General features: G+C 33.5%; 1 protein-coding gene across 1 annotated transcript in view; it reads right to left on the bottom strand.

Moving 5' to 3' along the window:
* Positions 1 to 203: 203 nt before the first annotated feature.
* Rbp (RIMS binding protein) overlaps positions 204 to 24,818 on the bottom strand; it is a gene marked incomplete at both ends in the record, with an annotated part of 50,478 nt that continues 25,863 nt past the window's right edge. Inside the window, 5 exons of the mRNA XM_088240207.1 lie at positions 204 to 401; positions 2,014 to 2,217; positions 12,431 to 12,627; positions 17,277 to 17,403; positions 18,430 to 18,610. Coding sequence (XP_088096333.1) covers positions 204 to 401; positions 2,014 to 2,217; positions 12,431 to 12,627; positions 17,277 to 17,403; positions 18,430 to 18,610 — 907 coding nt within the window. The remainder of the gene's footprint in view (positions 402 to 2,013; positions 2,218 to 12,430; positions 12,628 to 17,276; positions 17,404 to 18,429; positions 18,611 to 24,818) is intronic.

Here is a 24,818-nt window from a genome sequence, read left to right as displayed (position 1 = left end):
AATGGTTGCGACCAAAATAGACATTGTCATGATGATAGTTTACCTCCACCGTGGTACCATAAGAAAAATATGAAAACGTAATGTTTTCTGTTGCAACTAGTTCTAGATATAATTCAGTTAGGTGTTGGTGTACGAAAAGAAGAAATAAAAAAACAATTATAATAGCGATAGACTAAGCCGTGACCAAATTTACAATTGCTTACCATGATGTCAACAGGCGGGTCTGGGAGACCCTTGGGGAGTGTTCTAAAGTCTGTGTAGGCTCCGGGCGCCTCCTCAACGGGAGCTCCCGGTGGGGGGCCCGCCCTGAGGTGTTTGGCCCTCACGGTCACCCGGTACTGGGTGCTGGGGGCCAAGCCCGTGATGGTATGTCTGTACACTCCGGGCTTAACAGTTCGGACCTGGAAACAAATTGAAAAATTATTCTATACGTTATTGTTGCAAATCAAACATAAAAAACTTACATTAATCATAATGATTAAGTTCACTGATATTGAAAGATTGGACAGGGTTTATGAGCTGTCATAGGCTGGTTTAAGTGGCCATTTTGCACAATGCGTACCTTAGGTTCATCATTTTGCCTATGTTCGAACATTCATATTTCTTCAATTCTTCTCTTCTATCAGTTGATGTTTGCACAGCGTGTTAAGTGGATGCTTAAACATGTCTGAAACAGCCCTGTAAATGCATAGACTTCCATATTTCTTTCTCTAAAATGTTTGCCATCTCTGTTGTAATATGTTTATCTTAATAACTATCTAGGGGGTGAAATACAGTCTTTATTTAAAAACATTTAAGCAAACTCAAAATATTGTTATTCTGTTATTTTATTTTTTTTAAATACGATATACAGGTACCTACAACAATATAAGAAATATATTTATTCGAGTTAGAAATGAAGTTTTCCAAAGCTTAATCTATTTACCGGGTGTTCTTCTGTGGCCCTTTATAGTTATAATATGATACAAATGTTAATTTGTTGTTTATATAGGTAGAGTATTGAAGATTCCGGGAAAAGTGCTTAGAAATCGTATCCCGGGAATAAAAGTGCCATAACTTTACAGTATAGCTGTTTTACCCACACCCACGCTATCAGTAAACTCTTTTTTGAAAAACTTGTTCAGAACATCATCACGAATCTTGACGTTACAACAACAAATGCCAAACACGACGCGTTTTTCTAGCACCGTATTTTTATTAAATTTATTTTTTTAATTTAAATATGAAAACATTTCTCTACAATATCCATATTGATTTTGAAAATACAATTAATTATTCTGAATCCACTTCATATATTTTTATTAGTATTCTTAGTAGGTATGTGACATTTCCCAATTGTGTGAATTTTCGACTAAAAAAACTACAGTTTTGGACTTGTGCTAATAATGCTCAGGTGCGTAATTTTTTATTTATTTATTTTATTTTATTCCAGTAAAATGGCTATATAGTGAAGGGACAAGTCTACCATATTGACATGAACATAATTATAAATACAAACAAAAATATAACAATTAACATAAATATAACAATAAACATAAATATAAACATAGAATAAAATTTTATATTGCAGAACTTATGGTGGTCTTAGCATATCGCGCCATCCCTCGAACAACGGCGAATGGATCCACCCTGCAGTGGCTTTGAGAATTTCGTTATTACAGTTTTTCAGGCGTTCCCATAGGCTCCAGGCTCTAGGCTCTTAGGCGAAGTAGGGCAGCGAAGGTGTTTATTTGTCCAGCTGTGAACATTTCAGAGGCACTGCAGTACCTAGGCAATCCGAATAATTGTCTGTATGAATTGTTATACGTGACCCTTAATTTATTCCATGCACCTTGCGAATAGTTGTTCCATAGTTCTGCTATATACATGGACGTCAAATACGGAGTAAATATGATTTTCTTCACTTCGTTACTGCATTGAAAGAAGCGTCTCGCTAGCATAGAGGCCCTGACATTGATGGTTATGATTAGTCTTCTTAGTAAATAGATGATACCCAGTGATTATTAAGGTTACCTCTACGTTGTTGACACAGACGACATGCTGGTGGTTGGAGTTGGCGGGCAGCCAGGAGATGACGGCCTGGCTGCAGGTGACGCCGCTGGCGCGGACGGATGACGGGCCCAGGCTCGACGTGTCCCGACCGATGACCATAGTGCACGCCGCGTCACGCGACACGCGCCGGTTTACTGTCACTGACCGCACAGATATCCGGTGGGGCTGGAAAAGGTTAAACATAATATTAAACACTATACGCATACAGGTTGAAGGTAAAATAAGAATGAAGCGTAATATTTGGCCATTTTCAGGCAGATTTAAAATACAGTTACGTATATTAAATAGAACTAGAACCCTAGAAGAGTGAGGGAGTAAATGGCTACACTCAGTCAAAAATCAGGTTCTAGGTTCGATTCCTGGCAGGGTGGAAGTGAAAAATTGGTTTTGAGGGTGGTTCTACACTGCAATATTATATTTTTTCTGGACCGGTATCTAAAGCGTAAGAGTAATCACTCTACATTTATTTTATTTTATTAATTTTAAGAAAACAACAGCCCTTACAAATATATATTTATGTATTTAAAATGGCTGTTGTTTTCTTAAAATTAATAAAATTTATGTACATATATATATATTAATGACAGAAATTCAGGGCAAATTCAAGTTTTCCACATACTATTAAATACAATGAAAAAAAATACTTGTGTAGCTGGGGCGAATCGTGTATAGAAGCGATTATGCGCAGTTTACCATTATATTTGACAATCCGCAGTAATGTTTTACGGTGACTTTATTTACAGAAAAACAAATAAATAATTACTATTTCTTGTAAATCATTGCCACTATTTGTGTGTTTCTCCAAATATAAACAAACATAAAAAAAAACGTGCCCAGGGCCAGCAATGAGCCGAAGAACTATCCGATTACTCCAGTTTATTTCTTTACTAAAATAAGTCCACTATATTTTTAACATTTTAAACCCAGTAGCAGGATTTTTCTTGTAGAGTTAACTTGCAAATTACACAAATTATTTGAAGATTCTCGATTTGAAAAACAGTATTTCAAACATAATTTTTTAAGGACTATTTTCCTTTGAGATGATACTTTTGACATATGACTCGCAACACATGAGGCGCTCGACGAGGCCGTTTTTGACATTATTCATTTCTAGAACAAATCAGCCAGTTGACATTTCAATCGTTATGGGAATACCTAAAGCTGACTGAATTAATTGTGCTATTTTTTATAAACTATTGTATAAGTTTTGTGTTAAATTAATGGATAATATAGCTACATAATATAATATATCACAAAGTTACGTCGTTTGAGTTGATTTCATAGACGAGAATTGTTGTATCACACAGAACCACAGAAAAAATAACAATTTATAGTATCTCTAATATATAACTTACATTAAATTACGTAGGTACAAATAAATTATATTTTTTTTGTAACTTACCCATAAATAAAATCACCGTTCACATTGTTGTGTAGAGATACTCTGTATACATTTTTTCGCAAAATATTTTTTACGCTACAACAGACTATGAGGCATATTTACCGTGGTGAATTACAGCACAGAACACCCAAGCTTGAGAATTTTTAATATATTTTTTGTTCTCATTTGGAAACGATCCCCGAACCTTCCGTGCGTGAGTCACGTGTCTTAGTCATTTCACCGCGGAGGCCGCCATAGTAAAAATGAATATGAAATAAATTTTAAAAATCAATTCCGTTGGCTTCCGTCTTAAATATCATCGCTAACGAATTCACACGGTTATTTTATGTAACATTTTATGATCGAGATTCACTGCATTAGGTGTTCAGATTCAGTGCTTTATGCACCGCTGGGTGTGGATTGGGCAAAGATAATTATTGCATAGTTTTGAAAGTGGTAAATCAATTTTATAAAAATATGAATAACTCCCTTGGGAGGAAATCCAGCCAGTCTGCAAGCATTTGGACATACTCAAACATTGTTGAACCAATGTTATATTCATCAGATCCGATATCAAAATATATGTATGTTATAAAAGGGTTGGGAAGCACTGTTTATATAATAGAGAAGCGCGTTCATAAACTAAAGTCGACCCTTCCATATGATCTCTTCTCGATAATCTTAGACGAACCCGAAATGCGATCCGCTCTCTCAGAGATTGTGGGAGCTCATGTCAGAACAGTCAGTAGCTCTCTGATATAGACAGAAAACGTAAAATTGTTATTCTTCATCAATCACGCTATGTGCATTCATTTATATATATGTTTTATTGTGAATTGTTATGGCAGCTTAAGTATAATATTGCATTCAATGGGGAGAACGGTTTGCACAAAAAGTTACTAAAACTCGTCTTACATGGGTCAGAAAATGGTACGAAATCTTGCGCAAAATTTAACACAATGAATATCTGTACCTCAGAGGAAGACGGATGCAAATCCAAACGTCAAATGTTCAACAAGAGTCTAAAGAATCTACTTTCTCAAAGTGATTCCTAATAATTTAAAGCATTCATTTGTCTGTTCAGTATCTAAATACATTGGTTCTTTCATTATAAAATAAAATCAAATAAATAAGACTTACATTTTTTAAAAATCAATGGACATTATCGTAAACTGGATACGAAATTCGAAATGTCATTTCATCAAATTCTTGATTTGCATCCGTCTGCCTGTGAGGTACAATTTTGTGTCGTGTAATTTACGAATCGGGTGATATCTGTGGTCCAATAATGAAGTTCAGTAGTTTTTTTAGTTTTTTTATTTGTTAATATACTATTTACCTAAGCCAAATGTTTTTTTTCAATTTTTATATATCGTATTATCAGCGTTACAATATTTTAAAGTTTTGTATTTCTGAAATAACTCCGTGTGTGACGTCAGAGGTTCTTTCTCGCTTATTCTCATATAGTTATTCCCATTGGTCCGGTCCATCCATGACAAGCAAACCGGAAATCTAATATTATATGTTTATTCACATGAACCAGTGACGTCATACAAAGTAGTCCGTTTTTATTCAAATGTTTTTTTTTTGTTGTATATTTTCAGGAAACTTTGCCGGACAATTTGATGCTCCAATTTTTACCGCGCGCAAGAAAAAAAAATTGTATCCAATTTCCCGTAGGGCTAAATTCTTCTCATTCAAAAAACTTACAACTATTTTTATTTTAAAACAAATATTGTACCAGCCCCCGAGCATCTTGACACATATAAAACTGGTTAGATTAAGCTGGGCCGGATATGTACAGTTTGTACAGGGAATGCCTAATTCACGCGCCCTTAAAATATTAATAAGCGGACACCCGGGTGGAAGGAGATTAGTAGGAAGACTCTGATATGGGACGATAATATGAAAAAAGATGCAGCGCAGCTTCTCCAGTAGTGAATTGGAAGACGGTGGCCAGAAAATACGAAGTTGGAGGCAGCCAAAGCTCGATATGGGCCGTAGCGCTATCGGAGAGAGAGATTTAAACCAAGATCTGCGCGCGCATCCCACACCTGTGATACTGTTAACTGTCAACTTCAACTGCCAATTATATTTGTTGCTCTTCACTTTATTTATCCATGGTCTTATTTGTTTCATTGCACTTTTCCACTTCACGCTTGCCTTTCTAGTGTGAAAATATTGATTTTCAATAAATTCACAATGTTTTTTAAGAAAGCTAATGTTGATTTCCGATTGCAGAATAATATAATATCAGTTGTCAGTAGTCGCGCCGTCACAGGATAGCTCGTTTTGTCATCTACGAAACTGTCCGTTATCTGTCATGGCACCTAAAATATCTGCGTGCTGAGCATGCTTACGCGTAATTTTTAATCCCAGAAATTTTATTTACTGTAAAAAAAATTAAAATGAACGGAAAATGGAAGGCGAGGGACATAGGTAGAAGACAAATATTTGTGTGTATTGTGGCCACTTAAGCAAGTCAATGATAGATTATAAGTCTATCAACTTCAACTATTTAAGTCCAAATTTGTTTGTATTAAAAATATGTGGAAAAAAATCAGCTGACCAAAAGCATTAGATTCAGTAAGTTTATTTTTTTATACGCTGCAGATTTTTTGATATACCGAATGCCAACGGTACGATAATAATATAGAGAGCTGTCTCGTCTGGTTTATTCCAAATTCCCCAACCCTTTTCGGGTTATCCTAGCAAAGCCCTGGTTTAGCACGTCTAGGGCTGCGGTTTGCATAAGAAAGGGACGAATATATTTGCCCACGTGCGACCTTACAGCGCATGTTTATTTATGTACAAAATTGCAATATTTAAGTGAGACGATACTGCAATCAAAACGAAAAATGCAATAAGACAGAGTTGCATTAATGCAACAGCGAAGCGTATGCGAAAACCTGGTCCAATTACCCATTAATCCATCATCTTTGCGGTCAATCATCAACAAATGAGGAAGTTTAGAGGTAAAAAATAAATTAATATTTAATGGACTATCAAACAAAGTATTTTTTTTTTTTTAAATATGCATCGTGTTATCATTCAGAATATTTGTCGTTATGCCACGAGTTGTTGTGGGTGAACTGTGATGACAGCTTGCCCATCATATACCGCACACCGCATCTGAACGCATCTGAGGACATAAGTCTCCTTGGCGGTGCCCACGTTCACGGAAAAATATAATCTATCAAATAAAATTCATTAAGGCCAAACACTGCATTTTTGTAAGCGGAAATCGACTGTGTATGAACCAAACAAAAATCTTCATTTAAAATTGGATAGAAATTTTACTTATACTGTATTACCCTCAGAGTAAAAATTTTAGCTTGGCGCATTATTATTCTGAAGTACTACCCAACATTTTAGCAATCTGAATTTTTGTGTAGCCAGACAAAATAGTTTGTTTTTGTACCCTTTTTCTTAAATTTCAAGAAACTGAGGCACCGTTTATTGTTTTTATCGATCTTCAATAAATAGACGTAATTAATAGTTTACTGATTTTATTTTATAGATAGTAAACATATTGAAAACGATTTATCAATATTTAGGTTAAACTAGGACATCTCCAAGTCTCTTTTCAACTGTTTTTCATCCCCCAAACGATAAAAAAAACACGTATTTCTGAGCATAAAGTCATCAGTCATCATTATCATTTTGAAATATCTGGAATAGTCTTTCAATGTCAAACAAAAGCCTATTAATTTAAACTGTCAGCCAGCTAAATATATTCGATTTCCAGTTGAGATGCTCATCAGCTTATTGATAAAACTTTTATTTATTTTTATAATTCATCATTTTAATCACCATGTTCGGTTCTCTAAATAGACTTTTAAAGTATCGTTAACTGAATGAAAAATAAAAACACGGTACCTACAAATTACACAAAAGACAAAAAAGGGATTAGAGTGTGAAAATTAAGGCATTAACAGGGCTTATGACATATCGTTGGCCGGTTGAAGTGATCACTTTACGCCCTGCGTAACAAATTCACCATTTCGCGTAATGTTTGTGATTTTCACATCTCCAGAGTTTTCGGAAATTGCATAACTAGTTAAAGTATGCGTAATTTCACATTATAGACGTTTACATACGTGACATCTATTGATGGTTTTAGTAAAGTTCTTTTTATAGCTGTGTATTCATTTAAATTACTTATTACAAACTTATTTTTACAAAATATACCATATACTAATAAAGCGATTCGTAAAAATAAGTTCAATGTTGTTTGATATAAATCCGTTAATTTTTTGAACGTTGTACAAGAGGGTTTTTGCTACAAAAACCAAAATTTACATTTGACGTCCATGAGTGTCGGCTCGTACGACACAGCTTAACATTCTGAGAAAAGCGGTAAATTTACAACCTAATTTACGCTATAGTGGTACATACACTTCTTTTCTAAATTATAAAAGTGTACCAAGTTTTATAATTATTTTTATTGTTTAAACATCGCTTCTAATACTCCAATTACTTTAATACTTTTTTTATTTAAATTTTTATTTATTATTAATTTGCTGCATACCTATGCCTTAATTTCTTGTTTAATTTTCCTTTGTTATGTCTTTATATTCTGCTGATTTTATGTTTCTATATTTCCTTCGATTGTGTACAGGTTTTTTGTATTTTGTTTCATTTAAATTGTTAATTTTTTTTTATACTTTGTTAAAGGCGTAAGCAGTCGAATAAATAAATAATTAGCTATTTTTACCGTCGATTAGTAGTAGTCCCTTTCATTTAGTTGGTATTTGATAACAAACCGCTAACGTGAGCGAGCTCGTCTAGATAATGTTGTGAGAATGAATTATTACATACTTGGGAGTAAAACCCCGCAGTCTGAAACCGGAAGTAAATAATTCCCCGCTGAGGAAGCAGAAATTTAGCTAACACCATTTAATATTTTTATTATATTTTATCGCTTAGCTCGTTTTTACGCTGCAACGTCCAGTAATCTAATTTGAAGAATAAATCGCATTGAAAAATTCATATTCAATTGGTTTCTTCGAATAATTGATAGTTCTAAAATAAGTACGGTCATCCTATAAATAATTGTGATAATAGATTAGTTTAAATGAATTATATTTTTTTTTAAATAGCATTATAACTAAAAAAAACAATCCAAATGCAACAATAATAAAAACAAAATGAATTAATAGGTAATACAAAAATGTATTAATAGAAAAATATTTTTAAATTCTCTTTTCAGAGTAAAAATTAGAAATAATTCATGCTTTGTAAGGAGTGACATAAAAGTCTTTTGTATTGTTTTCCAAAAAAGTACGCATAATTATTAACAGGAAGTTATTATCGATTGTAATTATTCAGTATAATATGAAGCGCTCGGATGAACAATGCCTGCCTCAATACAAGGGATGATAATAGCGATGAGTATAACAATTGAGTGGAAATAACTGAATACTTAATAACTGGTTACGAAAAAATTCCGTCCATTTTTTTTCTTATTTTCCACATCCGCTCCTAAGTGGAGCTGGGGACATGACCAGTCGCCTCCGGGAGATCCTATCCCCAGCCAGCACTCTCGTCTCCATGTCAATTTACAATCTCAGTTAGTACAACGCCACTAGCGGTGAAGTTTTGCAACGCATGCGAAAGACCACGTGACTTCCGAGACGGCATAATTCACATCCTCCCTTAAGGTGCAATGTCAACATTTCGAAAGAAATATTACAAGTAAAAAAATAAATGAAACTTTTTCATTTATTCTTGTCTTCATGAAAACACCTATAGACGTGTAGGTAGAACCGGCTTTGTAGTCGCTTGGTAGATAAATACAGACGTTCGTTAAGCAAATCGTCTTCGCAATTGTCAAAATAATTTTTAAAATCATGCTCAAGCTAGCATTTTTTGCTTGAATTGGGATTTATTGGAGTTAATAATCGCTTTGAAGTGGGCTCTTTCTATCACAGAAGCCCATTAAAAAAATAAAAGAGAACTATTTCAAATGCTAATGAAGTAAGGAACGCGAACTAATTTTTGCGGTCATTCATTGGTGTGTTTCGATCATATGATGTCGAGATGACAAGTATGTAGGTAGAGCATACCGAGAAAGATACAGATAGTACAGAAGTTAAGTATACCGTCTTGATATGTACAGATGAAGAATGCGTTCATAATTGAGGCACTGGAGGTCAATTTTAATTCATCCCTGTAACCACTTGGCTAAATAAAACTATTTGCTCCGGTATAAAAATAAACAATCTAAGCGGTTGTTGCGATCAAGAAAATATTAACATATTATACGATACGTAACATCTTATTCCTAATTAAACTCAAACAATTATATTTTATTTTATGTAACTCAATTAAAACTTATGGCATAATAGGATGGGGAGGCACTAATAAATCAATATTAAAACCTCTCAAATCTGCTCAAAAATCAATAGTTAAAATAATTTTTCAAAAGCCTTTCAGGTACTTCAGCATCAAGTTATTTGAGGAATTTGTGATCTTAGATATAAGACAATTATATATTTTTAGAAAAAAAATGTTTGTGAAAGCAAATTATTCTACCAAATCCAAAAAAACGAACCCTCCCACACTACCAGAAGTCAAACTAGAGGATGGGTCATGGGGTCTATCACAAACTCTGAATTCGGGCAAAAAAAATTCAGGTTTCTGGGCCCTAAAATATTAAATATGTTACCCAAACATTGTAAAACCATGACCCGAATTCAATTCTTTAAAAATGTAAAAAATTGGTTACTGGGTTCAGGTCAAAAAAAAACCGGAAAATTGACTCAAAATACATTCTTAATAAATGGTATAAATTGGTATTGTATAACTGTATAGTAAATTAACTAGCAGGTAGTAATGTTATTAACAATATTTTGAGTTTGTCCAAATTTTTGTAGACAAGGACTGGATTCAACTCCCCGGGGAGCTGTTTATATTAACATATTACAACAGAGATGAAGGTTTCAGCTCTTTAACTTCACAAACATCAACAGATGAAAGAATTGAAGGAATATAGGTGTTCAAATATAGGCAGAATAGTGAATGTTATACAGTGTGTAAAGTGGGCACTTAAACCAGCCATTGACAGGTCATAAGCCCTGTAGATGCCTAGACTTCTATATTACCTTTTCTTAAATGTTCTTCATCTCTGTTGTAATATGTTAATAGTAATGTTATTGTTTATTTTTGCATAAAAATGTCTGCCTTTCAACAGATTATACCTAGTTGGGCAGACTAGACGTGATCCAGAAAAATCTATGACCTAAATGTGTATGTAGTGGGTAGAGTAATTGTTATTTTGTTAATAAACTATAATTATTATTATTATTTTTATCACTTGATTGAAGTGATTGAATCATTCGATTACCGCAGTCGGTTATACGCATCCCTAGACGGTGAAGGGGTAGCTAGAGGGTAATGGGAAACTTACGGGGGCGTCCGGGACGCCTGCGACTGTGGGATGCGCCATGTGACCCGGGAACCTTAAGTGCATGGGGTGGCTCGGTACACAAATAGAACAAGCAACACGACGACCTTTGATATTTATAAACCATTAAATAAACCCACTGTTCAGATTCAAATACTAGATTGTTTTAGTGACTAAAAAAACGAAAATAAATTAGTTCTTCAATAGTAGCTGCAAGCTCGTGAGGAATGCAATAGCCATTATTATTCTTTTCACATTATTCACACACGAATATTTTTGACTATCAAAGGTCTGGACCTCCGAAAGTAAGTGTTAAGTTTTCTAGTGTGAGTTTAAAATATTTCTGATTTCAAAGTATTAAAAAAATATTTTAAAAAAAACACACAAGATCACGGTATTTACGACCTCGAGAGCTTGATACGCCCGCTGAGAACCTCGACCATCGTGGTTACGATTCTCAGCAGGCATCCAGTGTATGGCCGTGCCAACCTTATTGCCTGTAATATTTATACCGGTTGTCACCGGAAGTTGCTGCGTCCGTTCACCTATTTCTTATAATGTGGTTGCACTTTCAAATTATTTATTATCTCTACTGAATTTTCTTTTTTAGGATTTGTAACTGAGAGTTGCCGTTGAAAACGCTCTTGTCGTCTCAATCAAACACAGAACTGTATTCTCCATCAGCTCGAAATATATACAGTAGAACTCTGTTTATCCGAACTTCAGTCATCCGAATAGGCATATATCACGATAGTTATCAGGAAATAATAAATAAATGAGATGTTATTATAACATATAAAAACGGGCGCTGGCGACCGGCGCGTTTCTTCGTCAGAGCAATTAACTTTGCTGGGCATGTTTAAGTAAGTCTTTATGTGATTACGTCTGGCACTCATTAATCCAGATAATTGGAGTTTTACTGTACATTCTCGTATATGTATTTATTTTTCTTGGAATATATTCGTGGTTTTATGTTGATTTTTATAAACCTGTCCAATTTCTTCCTGTATTTTATTATTATTATTCGATGATTTTTCGAATGTCTGAGCTTACTGTTTACCATATTGATGTGCCACATATGTTTTAAAAAATACATAAAAATATATGTTTCTGATCCTATATTTGTGGTGATATACAGATTTGTCTGTGTCAACTAATTGCTAATCCCATCTCATCACAGGACTTTTAGTCCCATGGAGTTAGGACTCATGTCTTAAATAGTGTACAAAACTTATGTATGTAAATAAATAAATTATATTGAATAAAAAATAGGAAATATGTTTAATTACGACTTAGGGAATATGTTTAATTTAATCATTTCCACATTTTTTTTTTTCATAAAATATGTAATCACGTTTTTCTGTTTATATACATTGCTCATTACTGTTATACCCATAGACATTGTGCTCCTTCGATGATTTTTCGCACCTTTTTGTTAATGGTAAATTTTAATAAAACGGAACCAAAAAACAAGGTGTTCTTCGCGGTACTTCATTTCTTATACATCCCCTTTACTTTGGGGCAATTTACCCTCACTCGGGAAGCCGATCACGTGCGGAGCGGCATGAATAATGCAAGCGCTGACTTACCCGGTTAGAGTCGACGCCCTCGACGAGCGCCCGCGTGCGCTCCGTCGCCTTGACGGTGGTCTTCAGCACGCCGTCCACGTACACGTGGTAGCTGTCGATCATGGCGGGGGCGGCGGCGTGCGGCTCCGGCGCCGTCCAGCCGATCAGCACGCTCTTGTTCAGCTGGCGCTCCAGCGTGAGCTGGCGGGGCGCGGGCACTAGTACCGAGAACATTAGGTCAGGTGAGGCCGAGGGGGCCCGCAGCGGGCGCCGAGCTGAGGGGCGCGGAAGGGAGGCTGGAGCGTAGACGGTACGGGAAGCGAGTGGATTTTGACGGATTTGCAAATATGATGGTTTTGTGAAGTGGATTGTGACGGATTTGCAAATATGATGCTTTTGTGAAGTAGATTGTGATGGATTTGATAATATGATCGTTTTGTGAAGTGGATTGTGACGGATTTGCAAATATGATGCTTTTGTGAAGTAGATTGTGATGGATTTGATAATATGATCGTTTTGTGAAGTGGATTGTGACAGGTTCGTGAAGTGGATTGTGACAGGTTCGTGAAATATACGATAATTTGCGGAATGGATTGTAACGGATTTGTGATAATAATATTTTTCGGATGAGATCATGACAGATTTGAAAATACAATTGTTTTGTAAAGTTGGTTGTGACAGATTCGTCAAATGAATAATAGTTTGATGAAATGGATTATGTGAGATTTAAAAATAGTACGGTTGTTTTGTGAAATGGATCGTAATATATTCGTAAACAATAATAAAATATTGTTGCAGATTTGAAAATAGCAGAATGTTTCGTAAAATGAAATTTATGATTAAATTGACAGATTCATGAATTCATGAATTTATTTGTAATTGCGCAAAATGACGAGAAAACCAAAAATTAAACGTTAACATATTATGGAATGTGGTAAGTATTTTTTTAGAAATTTGTGGTTTGTTATTGTTTTGTGAAAAAGGGATTAAGACTTTGCGAAGAATAAAACATATTTATGGAAATCGTGGTGGTCATATGAAGTATTATAGTTTTAAAATGAGTAAATGTGACAGTTTTGTAAAGAATGTGATTTGTAAAAAAGGAAAATAATGGTGTAGGTATGTGAAAATATAATTTCAACGAATTGCAAAACGTGTAAAGTAATATGGATTCATAAATTATTAATATTATTAATAACGTGATAAGGATGTGATGGATTCATGATAAAAGTGACGGATTTGTGAAGCATGTCATAAAAAAAGCATTGTGAAGAGCGTGACATATATATTTTTTAATACATAAAAGCGAATGTGCGCAACATCGGGATTTTGAAACATCATTAAGAGGAATAAAACAGTTGAGAGAATATAATTTGATTAATGTAATTTAATTTATAAGAATATGTTAAAAACGCGGCAGTTGTAATATTATTTACGAAATGAAGATATTTAAATAAAGAAAAAAACATGTACGGAATATTGATTGTGCATTTTGAAGACAACAAACGTTGAAACAAAATTTTTTAAATGTCGTATTATTAGATTCGTACGACATTATTTCATTAAACAATATTTTGATTACGTTAATCGAATCAGCGGAATGTGTGATAATTAAAAAAGTGTATATTTTGGATGTAAAGGATAAGTGTCGGTAAAAGGGTCGGTAGTGATAGGAAATTTGGGATAAGATGAAGGAATTTCGGAAAGGGAAGAATGGAAGGAAGGAGGAAAAAGGAAAAGTAGGACTCGCTATAGATACACTATTTTGAACTATTATAACAGCAAAATAATTCATTAAAACCGGAAAATAAGCAACTATGAAAAATATTATTAAATATTTAAAATGTGCATAAAAAAAATTATCAAAACTATCACATTTTGTATTATACTATGATTAATATCGGTTTTAATGTATCTTACGAACTGAAAAATATTATTTTAGATTCTAAAAATATTTACCAGAAATAGTTTTAGAAAATATTAAATTTAAACAAAATTACATATTTTGGTAGTCATGCTTAGTCATGCAGTATTTTTTGCTATATTACTCCATTTAAATTGTGAAAATTATTACCCAACATATTTTTTTCATAACTTTTATTCTAAGATGAAGAAGTTTCCAAGACAGGAATATAGAAGTACAGTATGCATTATTTACCAGTGAATTCCAGACATATTCAAGAAATATATTGAAATAATGTTATGTCGACAAAAAAATTATGAAATGTTTTTGTTTGGAAATGTACTGATTTCAACACTAAAAAAATGGAAAAATAACTTTTATTTTACACAAAATTAGTACCTATTGAGTTTCTTTTTTTAAAAGAAAAATACGTTGACTATATTTACAGTATTTTTTTGGTTATTATGCAGCGTTATGTTGGCAATTTTTTTTATTGATGACGCCGACGTTTTGGACAGCATTGGAGCGTCCATCACCTGGGCTGATAATTTAAAAAAAGTGTTTTCATAGCAAAATAACGCCAAAAAATATTACCAGTATCCGAAAGATCGTTAAAGTGTACAAACCTTTACCATTTACTAAACTTCGGATAAGTTAGATATTTAGGGAGGCATAGTTTAACGATTCTTAAAATTATAAATACATTTGTTTATTTCCCTGGAGTAAATAAACCCATCTAATAGCTACATGTTACCTGCTAGGACCTCGATGATCATCATTTGGAACTAAATTTAAACACAATACATCACTTCTACAAATTTAACGTATGTTTTTATTTGAAACATTTGCTTAAATTTTTTTAACACAATATGATTTTTATATAATAAATTTTAAATGTTTTGAATTTGCATACACAATCCATAAGATACTTTAGATTTGTATTTTATGTATGTTTTTATGTAATTGCTGAAAAATATCGCTAACTGTTTAGTTTAAATATGTAAAGTTAGTCTTAAAAGAGTTAGTCTTTAGCGGAGTGTTCACTTATTTAAGATTATTGGTTGTCGTATACACAATTCATATATTATAATTGATAAGGAATTATTTGTACCTGCTAATTATTATCTTCAGCAGTGATTGCCAAGGTTCTTTTGTCTACCACGATACAGTAAAAAAAAAAACAGGTAGAGCAATTTCATCGCTACATCGCATCGCCTCGGATGTATTTCATGACAGAGAAATTTTTTTGAGCAGAACAACACCATTATTTTGAAGTTATTCCATGTATTTTCTTGTCTAGTATAATTTTCCACTAACGATTGGTTATTCTGATTTGTAATTTGATTTTTTTTGATAATTGAAATGCAATGAATGTAATGGTGCGTGTCATCCAAAATGGTATAAATTTTTTCATGCAAATCCTATGTTTCATTTTAGTTTAATTGATAGTTTTTTAGAATGCAATAACTTTTTCGTAACGTTTCTAATTATATAAAAGCATAAAAATTATTTTGAACAATGATGGGTTAACGTCTTACAGTAATATATAATCCAGTAGTAAACTGAAATAGTAAATAATTCTTGGAATATTTCTGATGATATCAAAGTTCTAAAAGTATTTAGTTTTATAAATCTACTTCAACATAATCGAAACAAACATGCCTATTTTAACGAGAACGTGCATGAGGGCAAGGGGAAGCAAGACAAAGTTCGTGAGGTATGGGAAAATGATTAGGGTTGCATTATATATGTATGGGGTTGGCGGGTCACATCGATAAAGGGTTATGGATTTCGGAATACCATCGAGCAAATGCATGAAAACAACAAATTTATGTAAAAACAAAAACAGTATAAAATTTTCCAATAAAAATAAAAACGTTTACAAAAAATTATTTTTTCAAAACGTTAACAAACAAACGTTTAATTTCTGTAGGTAAAATAAATTATTTATAACATTTAATTGTATGTACAAACATCGAGATACTACTTATGTACACAGTACGTGTTTTGTTAAAAAATATAGGCGTACCTGAAAAATTACGTAAGACGGAAAACATTTTTTTCCTCTTGTATTAAAAAAATAATTTACAATCACAGTGAGATTTTAATTAAGATTTTCTGTAAACGTTTTATGTTACCTACAGAATTGCAAGTTAAGAAAAAAAAATATGGTTTTTTGAAGGAAAGCAAAAAAGTTCGAAGTAAAATGAAATTTAATTGTCAATTTTTATATAACAAAATTCTAAAGGAGTGTTTGAAAACTGTCTTAAAATAGCACAAAATTCTTATTTTGAGTTAAATATATTTTGTGGGTTCTTACTGAATTTATCTAGATTACTTAATTATTTTGTGGGTTCTTAATGAATTTATCTATATTTTTAAATAACTAATTATTTTATAGCTCGTTTTTGTATACTATTACCAATTTGAATATTATGTAATCTCGCATTTTAAATATGACTGAATGTCACCCTGAATTTATTTATCGTAAAAAAATATTACTGAATATACAAGAAATAAAATAGACACATCGCATATAATGTAAAAACAAATGTTCAAAATGTGTGAGTAACACATTAATTTAACATAACAATGTCCTTTAATTTCAGTTGCATATTAGGGAAAATACTAAAAACAGGTTATACTAGTAAAAGTAGGTGACTTGTTCTAAGACACCTACTCAATTACCACACAAACATATTTTGATATCTGAAAAACATTAAGAGTAAAAGTTACATTAGAGAAGGAAAAACAAATGGAATAGAGGCTTATCATACATTTACACGAATTCAATATCCGCTGAAATAAGTATCTATTGCAAGATAAATTTAAAATAAAAAATGGTTTGGAAAAACGAGCTTTAAAATTAGTTTCTCAATAAATAATAATTTTTGACACTGAACTTGCTGACACCAAAGGGAAGGTGAACATCAAAAGGCTCCATTAACATATTGTCACACTCACCGGAGTCATCATCTTCTGGACCTTCGGCCACGTCCTGTAGTTCTTGTAACCGGGACATGTCCATAGGGAGAGATGGATCGCTGTGAAGAAGGCCTTCGTCAGCGTCTCGAAGCGTTGAAACTACAGCCTGGAAGAATGCAAACAATCCGTTGTGTAAACACATTTACATAGTTTTATTTATTCACAGTAACGTTCTTTACATTTTTAAAAATAACAGTACGCTTAAAAAGACACGACGACATGCGGATAATAAACCATGTCTATGACAGAAAAGTAGCCATAAACTGAAGTGCGCGCAACAATCCAAGGAAAGACAGATGCTAGGCGTATGTCAAAGAGACAAAATAAGGAATGAAGAAATAAGCGCCGATCTGGAGTCGTAGATATTGTGGATCATGCGGCAAAATTAAAATGGCAGTGGGAAGGACGTTTGGCGAGACAAAATGACAACTGGTAAACACCCATAATAAAGAAATGGAGACCGCGGGCAAACAAATAGATATTGGAAGACAATATTTTGAGTTTGTCCAAATTTTCAATCAGATGAATCTCACCCGCATAAAAAAAGGTTTTAGCTCTTTAACTTGACAAACATCAACAGATGAAAGGTGAATGTTACAAAGTGGGTTAAGTGGCCACTTGAACCAGCCGATTGCAGGTCATTAGCCTTGTCATTAGCCTTGGCGGCCTCCATGGTGTAGTGGTCAAGACGCTTGACTCACGCACGGAAGGTTCCGGGTTCGATTCCCGGTGAGAACACAAAAAAAAAAAAAAGTGATTTTTCTCAAGCCTGGGTGCTCTGTGATGTAATTCACCACTGTAATTAGGCCTCCTGGCCTGTTGTGGTGCAAAAAAAAAAATGTAAAAATGTGAAAAATGTATATGCCTAGACTTCCATATTAACTTCTCTTATTTGTTCTTCATATCTGTTGTAATATGTTGAGGTATTGGAAGGACAGAAAAAGGAAAAAAAGGTGGGTCGACGACATTGCGTCACATCGATAGCGGTTAGAGCATAAATGAAAAAAGCGGGGTATAAAAAAGAGCGGAAACGTTTAGAAGAGGCCTTTACCCAGCAGTGGAGAGAACAAGGCTGAAGGCAAAGAATAACGTTGTTACAATTAGGTGACAGTAACGTGCCGCTATTGCGTACCTGATGAAATTCTAGAAGGTCATCTCCCACCAGCCTCTGGACGAAGTGAGCTGGTACTAGGCCTCTTCTTCCGTCCAAGAGTTCCGCGTCCAGGAAGCTGCTTCCAGGTTCTGGTCCATTTCCCCACACGAGTAGGTAGTCACCAGCTGAGATACTTAGCTCTCCTTCGGCGGCTTCAACTCTGCAAAAAAGGTAAATGCTCATGGTCAAACATTCAAACAAAGTATCGTTTAATTATATACCACAAACCATAAATTCTCAACAATCTTAAAACGGTATAATATAAATTAAACACCCTCTATTTTACGCCACACAAGTTCGGAATCGCATTTTTTAATATGACCTATTTTGTTCATTTTCATGAAAAAAATATCATTATTTAATATTTATTTATTTTAATATAACAACAAAAATAAAAATATCTTTTTATTTTACAAATTTACACTTATTTACACGGAATACCAAATGTAGTGTTTTGTTATGTAAGTAATCAGATAAATTAGGGTGGTTGCCATAGTAATTGGACATTCTAAATTTGATAGTAAAAAATAAATTAATTAAATGCGTTCATTTGAAGAAAAAACACATTATGGTGGAGACGCTAAGATTTGCAGTGTCTAATTACTATAGTATGTCTAATTATTATAGCACCCACTATAATGTAATTTGAGTTTTTATAATAAAAATTGTTTTTAAATAAATTATTTAAAAAAATGAAAAAATTCACATAATCATATTTTGATACATGAGACATTTCTCGGCTTCCCTTTTAGTTCTTTTAGCGATCGGCCCATTGAATTAATTACGTTTTTATTTTATTATTTTGTTCACATTGTTAAATAACTAATTTAAGGCATGTTTCACAGCCTCCGTGGTGTAGTGGTCAAGATGCTTGACTCACACACGGAAGGTTCCGGGTTTGATTCCCGGAGAGAACACAAAAAATTAAATGTGATTTTTCTCAAGCCTGGGTGAACTGTGATGTTATTCACCACTGGTATTGGGCCTCCTGGCCTGTTGAGATGCAAAAAAATAAATGCGTAAAAAAAAAAAGTTAAATGTTTCCCTCGGCACGGGACACCCCTGTGAGGGAACATTATTCTGTATAAAAAAAAGAATACAACCATTGTAAAAGTATAAATAAATTTATGAACTAGAATGTTAATAGCATACACGTATAATTGGATCGGATGATGCTTTGAGTGTATTATTATTCTCTTCATTAATAAATAATATGAAAAGATGTATTATTCTAAATCTACTAATCAAATATTATTTTTTTAGTATATGTTACTAAAAATGGCAGCTTTCAAAAAGAACTGGGAGTGCGGGCAGGAGTAGCAGAGGCCACATCCAGAAGTATGAAGGGTGTCTAGAGATCGGATATTTACTCAGTGAAAATCAAATAACGCCTGCATTTATTCAAAATTGTAAATTTAATATAGGATTGCCCTTAACTGTTATCTCTCGTCAACTTCAGGGTGCCTGGAAGAATTACTAGGCAGGTGCCACCGTTTTGTAGCAACAATTCACAAACAGTGTATACTTGTAATGCCGCATTGACTTCATGAACTCGGCAATAGTTATTCCCACGTATCGGATATATTTCGTGTAGGGTATTGTTCCTATAGACCAAACCTTTTGAACTTTTTTAAACATGGTGAATGGTAATTATATTGATTTATTTATAAATTTCATTAAACATAGAATTTTCTGTTTATTTAGCCTAACTGAATGAAACACTACATTACGATTTTTTAGTTATATTACTTTAAAATATTTAATTATTTAATTAGTTTTTTTACATTTATTTTTAAATTGTTTATACTTTCTACTGAATATGTTGTATAATTAAATGGTTTATTTCTTTTATGAATCGAATATAATTTTTAGGTTTAATTTTTTTTTAAATGAGATCAAATATTTACTCAGTGATAATCAAATGCCGCCTATACAGGATGTTCACTAAACCCTGTCACATCCGATACCACGATGATCAGTATAAGCAAGAAGACATATTGGCACATAAAGATAATTTTTTAGAACGAATAAAATTTTGATAAAAAAAATATCAAAAAAAGCAAATAGTCGCTTACTTCTGCTGGGGAGAAACGAGGAGGAGGGAGGGGAGAGTCTGATACTGCGCCGCGCTCCCCTCACGTCTCCCCTGCAGAAGTAAGCAACCGTTTGTTTTTTTTTAAATATTTTATTTTTAAAACTTTTCTTTGTTCTAAATATTTTTTAAATATGCTAATATGTCTTCTTGCCCATACTGATCATCGTGGTTTCGGATGTGACAAGGTTTAAAGAACACTCTGTATAACGCCTGCATAACACCTATTCTCCATGGATGCGAATCGTGGCATCTCACCAAGGCTCAAAACAGTAAAATAATGAGTTTAGAGAATAGATGTCTCAGAAGAATCTTGGGTGTGCGGTGGTTTGACTTTGTGTGGAATGAAGTAATAAGAGAACGGACGCAGCAAACTCCGGTAATAACTGACGTCAATAGGAGGCAATACGGTTGGCTAGGCTATATACTGCGGACGCCTCCTGAGAGCCTTAACCACGCTTGCCTACTTAACAAGGCATCAGGTTCTCGACGTCCTGGACGTCCACTGCTGACTGTTCGTCGACAGTAACTGTCAGAACTTCGGGACGAGAACCTGACTTGGGAGGACGCAAATGAGTTGGAAGCTGATAGAGATGCATGGAGGCTCTGTGTGGATACCATATGCTCGAACTATTACTTAAAGCATTCCTTGAAATTCATGACATTTCATTTACAATTTTAAAACCTTGGTAGAATATTTTAAAAAAAGTATAAAATCGAATAGCAAATATAATATAAACATTTTCATTATTAGAGCTCGCAAAATAATAAGTTTATGTGTGTTCTATTTGAAGATTCAAAATAAATAAACAAATCGTTGAAATGTCAGTCATAATTTTATTTCAGAAACCTTCGTTTTCAGGATGTTAGAAAAAAGTTCCAAATTTTTTTGTACAATAGAGTAAATTTGCCTCGTAACCAATCCCAACCTTTGCCCTAGGTGCCTCCCTGATCGTCCCTTCTGTTCCCTCCGGTGTCCCAACAAGGACCGTCACTGGTTCCCCAAATAATGTAAATCCCTCCGGCTTAATAAACGTTTCGGAATGCAAATCCTGCAAATCGGAGTGTCGATAACAGTATCGCGGCGTGATAAATGTTACGCGAGCTATATCGAGGAAAAATAGTGCTACAAAAAGTCACAATTCTGTTACAACGACAAAAACCGGGGTAAGTCATAAATCAATATTTCATTAAAACAAAATAATGCTTTTTTATGTATCATCACATTAATTTCTTTATTAAGACCTAACGGTGCATAGGTTTGACATCAAAATACCGATTGCGGAGTATCTCAATATTTTTACTATATATATATATACTAGCGGACCCGACAGACGTTGTCCTGCCCAAACGTTGGCTTGCTTGCTATTATCTTGGAAAAATACTTTTCATCTAGGTACTTGTTTGTGATTAAATTCCAAAACTAAAAATGGTTGATATTAAAAAAATATTGAATTTAAGTAGGTACTTGTTTATGGTTGAATTCCAAAATAAAATAATTTTTTTTTCTAGTATGGCATTCTTTTTGCAAACATCAAACTCCGGTCGTCTCATCAACAAAGTGGTGTACTTATGTAGGAATACGATTTTTAAAAATGTATTGAATTTAATATTATTTTAGTGTTACCAAAAATCTAATAAAAGGAAATAAATGTGTAGAAGTTATAAGGAATTTAAGGAAAGAATGAGATCCACAAAAAACAAATGCTGTTTGTAAACATTCAAAAACAAACTATTTTGTACACAAAAAAACAACATTTTTCCATTTTTTGCAAATGCATTCTCTTCGAATGCAACCCTGGTAGATCGACAAACAAAACATTTTTACTCCTAACTTTATTTTACATATTCGATTGAAGATTTTAATATCTTCGAACACGTACAGCGCAAAGATCTATATTTCTCTGAAAACCGCACGTAAATTGGTTAAGCCGTTCAGGAGGAGTACGGTGACATAACACGTACAGAGGAATTATATATATAAAGATATGACATAACATGACATTGGTCGTAGGGAGTCAAAAAAGTTGATGCATGCCACGGATTGGAGATTCTTACTGAATATCGAAAATAAAATATGAAAATAAAGAATAATTTAAAAAAATATATTTACAGATGGTAACCATGAAGTTTCGCATTATAAATAAATTGTCTATGTTTTATAAATGTATGTATGTGTATGCGCATGGGTGTATGTACGTGTGTGTGTATGTACATGTGTATATATGTGTATGTGTGTATGTATATGTATCGAAATGTGTATACGAGAAAGTTTATATTGTATTAGTCTGTGCTCTCTATTAATTTGATAACTATTATCATATATTAGAATGTAATTTCCTAGCTTGGAACGGGGTATGTTCCCTTGTTAGCTGGGCAAAGTGAACGTAAAATTGTATTTTTGATAAAAGGTGTAAATAAATAAATATAAATATATTTATATAAATATTATTGTTTAGTACATTAAAAAAAATACAACTAAATACAACATTTTTAAATATCGTTTAAGATATGAAATTTTATGGTAGTCACAGGGCTTGCGTCAGATCATTTGACATCTGAGAGGATATAATGTGCATGCGCCATAAGGTGCAATAGCAACACTTGAATGACGCAGCACGGAGAAAATGCTGCAACATTGTTTTTTTTCTGAAAACACCGATCAATTGTTTTTTTTCTGAAAACACCAATCAACATTCGATAACATGTAAGTAGATAGAGACAGAAAATAAAGTATATCGATACATACCGATAAAGATAGCGTTTGTAATTACCTCCCAAGGACTGTTAAATATTGCAGGCAACAGTACTAACCACTCATAAAACTCGATTGTTTTACAACAATTTATGTATTGATAGATATTTGTTTTTGCAATAACTGCAATAAAAAGTTTTCTTTAAAGTAAATACATGCGATTTACACGAAAAACCGTATTTTGTGGACATTTTTCTTTTAGTCATAAATAAGCGAGTTGTGGTAGTCGGGGATTGAACCTCGGACCTCTTGATCAACAGTCTGACAAACAATCACGGTATTGTAAACTTGACTTTTGCTACAATTGCAAATATTTTTATTTTATTTTATTCACACGAAGGCAAACAGACCCGAATTAATTTATAAATGTATTATTAGATTACATAATAAAATATATGAACCTCCAATTACAGGCTTTCTCATAATCAACACTGTTTAATAATATACAGTTTAAAACATAAGTTGTGTGTTCTAATAGTTTAGGAACTGGGTGTTGGTAAATACATGTACAAACACTTGATTCCAATTTTATACGAGGGTTGCTGCTTAAGTTTTGAGATACAAGTAAAAACAAATATTTATAATCGAAAATTGCTTTATTGTTTTTCAAAATATTCTTCTTAAAGATCTATACATTTTTGCATGCTCCAAAACATGTGATTTGAACGTATTAACCGCTTCTCCAGGCGTCAAAAAAGTTGACTTCGCATTTTTTTTATATGCGGGAGTAAGAAAAAACCATAGGGTGCCAAATCAAGACTGTATGGCGGATGACCCATCAATTCGAAGTTTCGAATGCTCAAAAATTCACTTGTTTGAGCTGATGTGTGACAGCTTGAATTGTCGTGATGGAGAATGATTAGTCTTCTGCAGTTGGTTTCCTTTATTTTTTCGAATACTTCTGGCAAAAAAATGGTAGTGTACCATTCAAAATTAACCGTTCTACGTTACCCTAATAGAACGGTGGAGCCATGTCCAGATATTCCGAAAAAACAGGCGATCATTCACTTCGAAGTGCTTCGTGCGCGAACAACTTTCGTTGGATTTGGCTCGTCTTGAAAGACCCATACAGTCAATTGTTGTTAAGTTTCGGGTTCATATTCATAGATTCATGAGTTGTCGCTTGTCACAATCTTATAGACGTCTTTTGAAGCACCGCGACTGAATTTTTAAAACATTTGTTTGCATCCATCAACACGAGCCTTTTTTTGAGCGATTGTCAAATTATGCTGTATCCAACGCGAACAAATCTTTTCGACGACCAAATGTTCGTGCAATATTAAATGTATGCAAGTAGAACTAATGCCCAAGCATGTTTTAATCTCACGGTATGTCACATGACGATCTTGCAATATCAGTTCACGCAGAGCATCGTTTTTTTCTGGCGCAACAGCCGATTTTGGACGACCTTCCTGAAATTCGTCATGTAACGAAGTGCGACCACGATTGAATTCAGAAAACCAGCAAAATACGGTGACTCGAGATAGTGTTTCATCACCAAAAGTCGCAACGGGTTGATCG

This window comes from Micrasema longulum, unplaced genomic scaffold, assembly GCF_059751315.1.
Source record: "Micrasema longulum isolate JH-2025_06_02 unplaced genomic scaffold, ASM5975131v1 h1tg002378l, whole genome shotgun sequence".
NCBI lineage: Eukaryota > Metazoa > Arthropoda > Insecta > Trichoptera > Brachycentridae > Micrasema > Micrasema longulum.
This window is presented reverse-complemented; position numbering and strand designations above follow the sequence as displayed.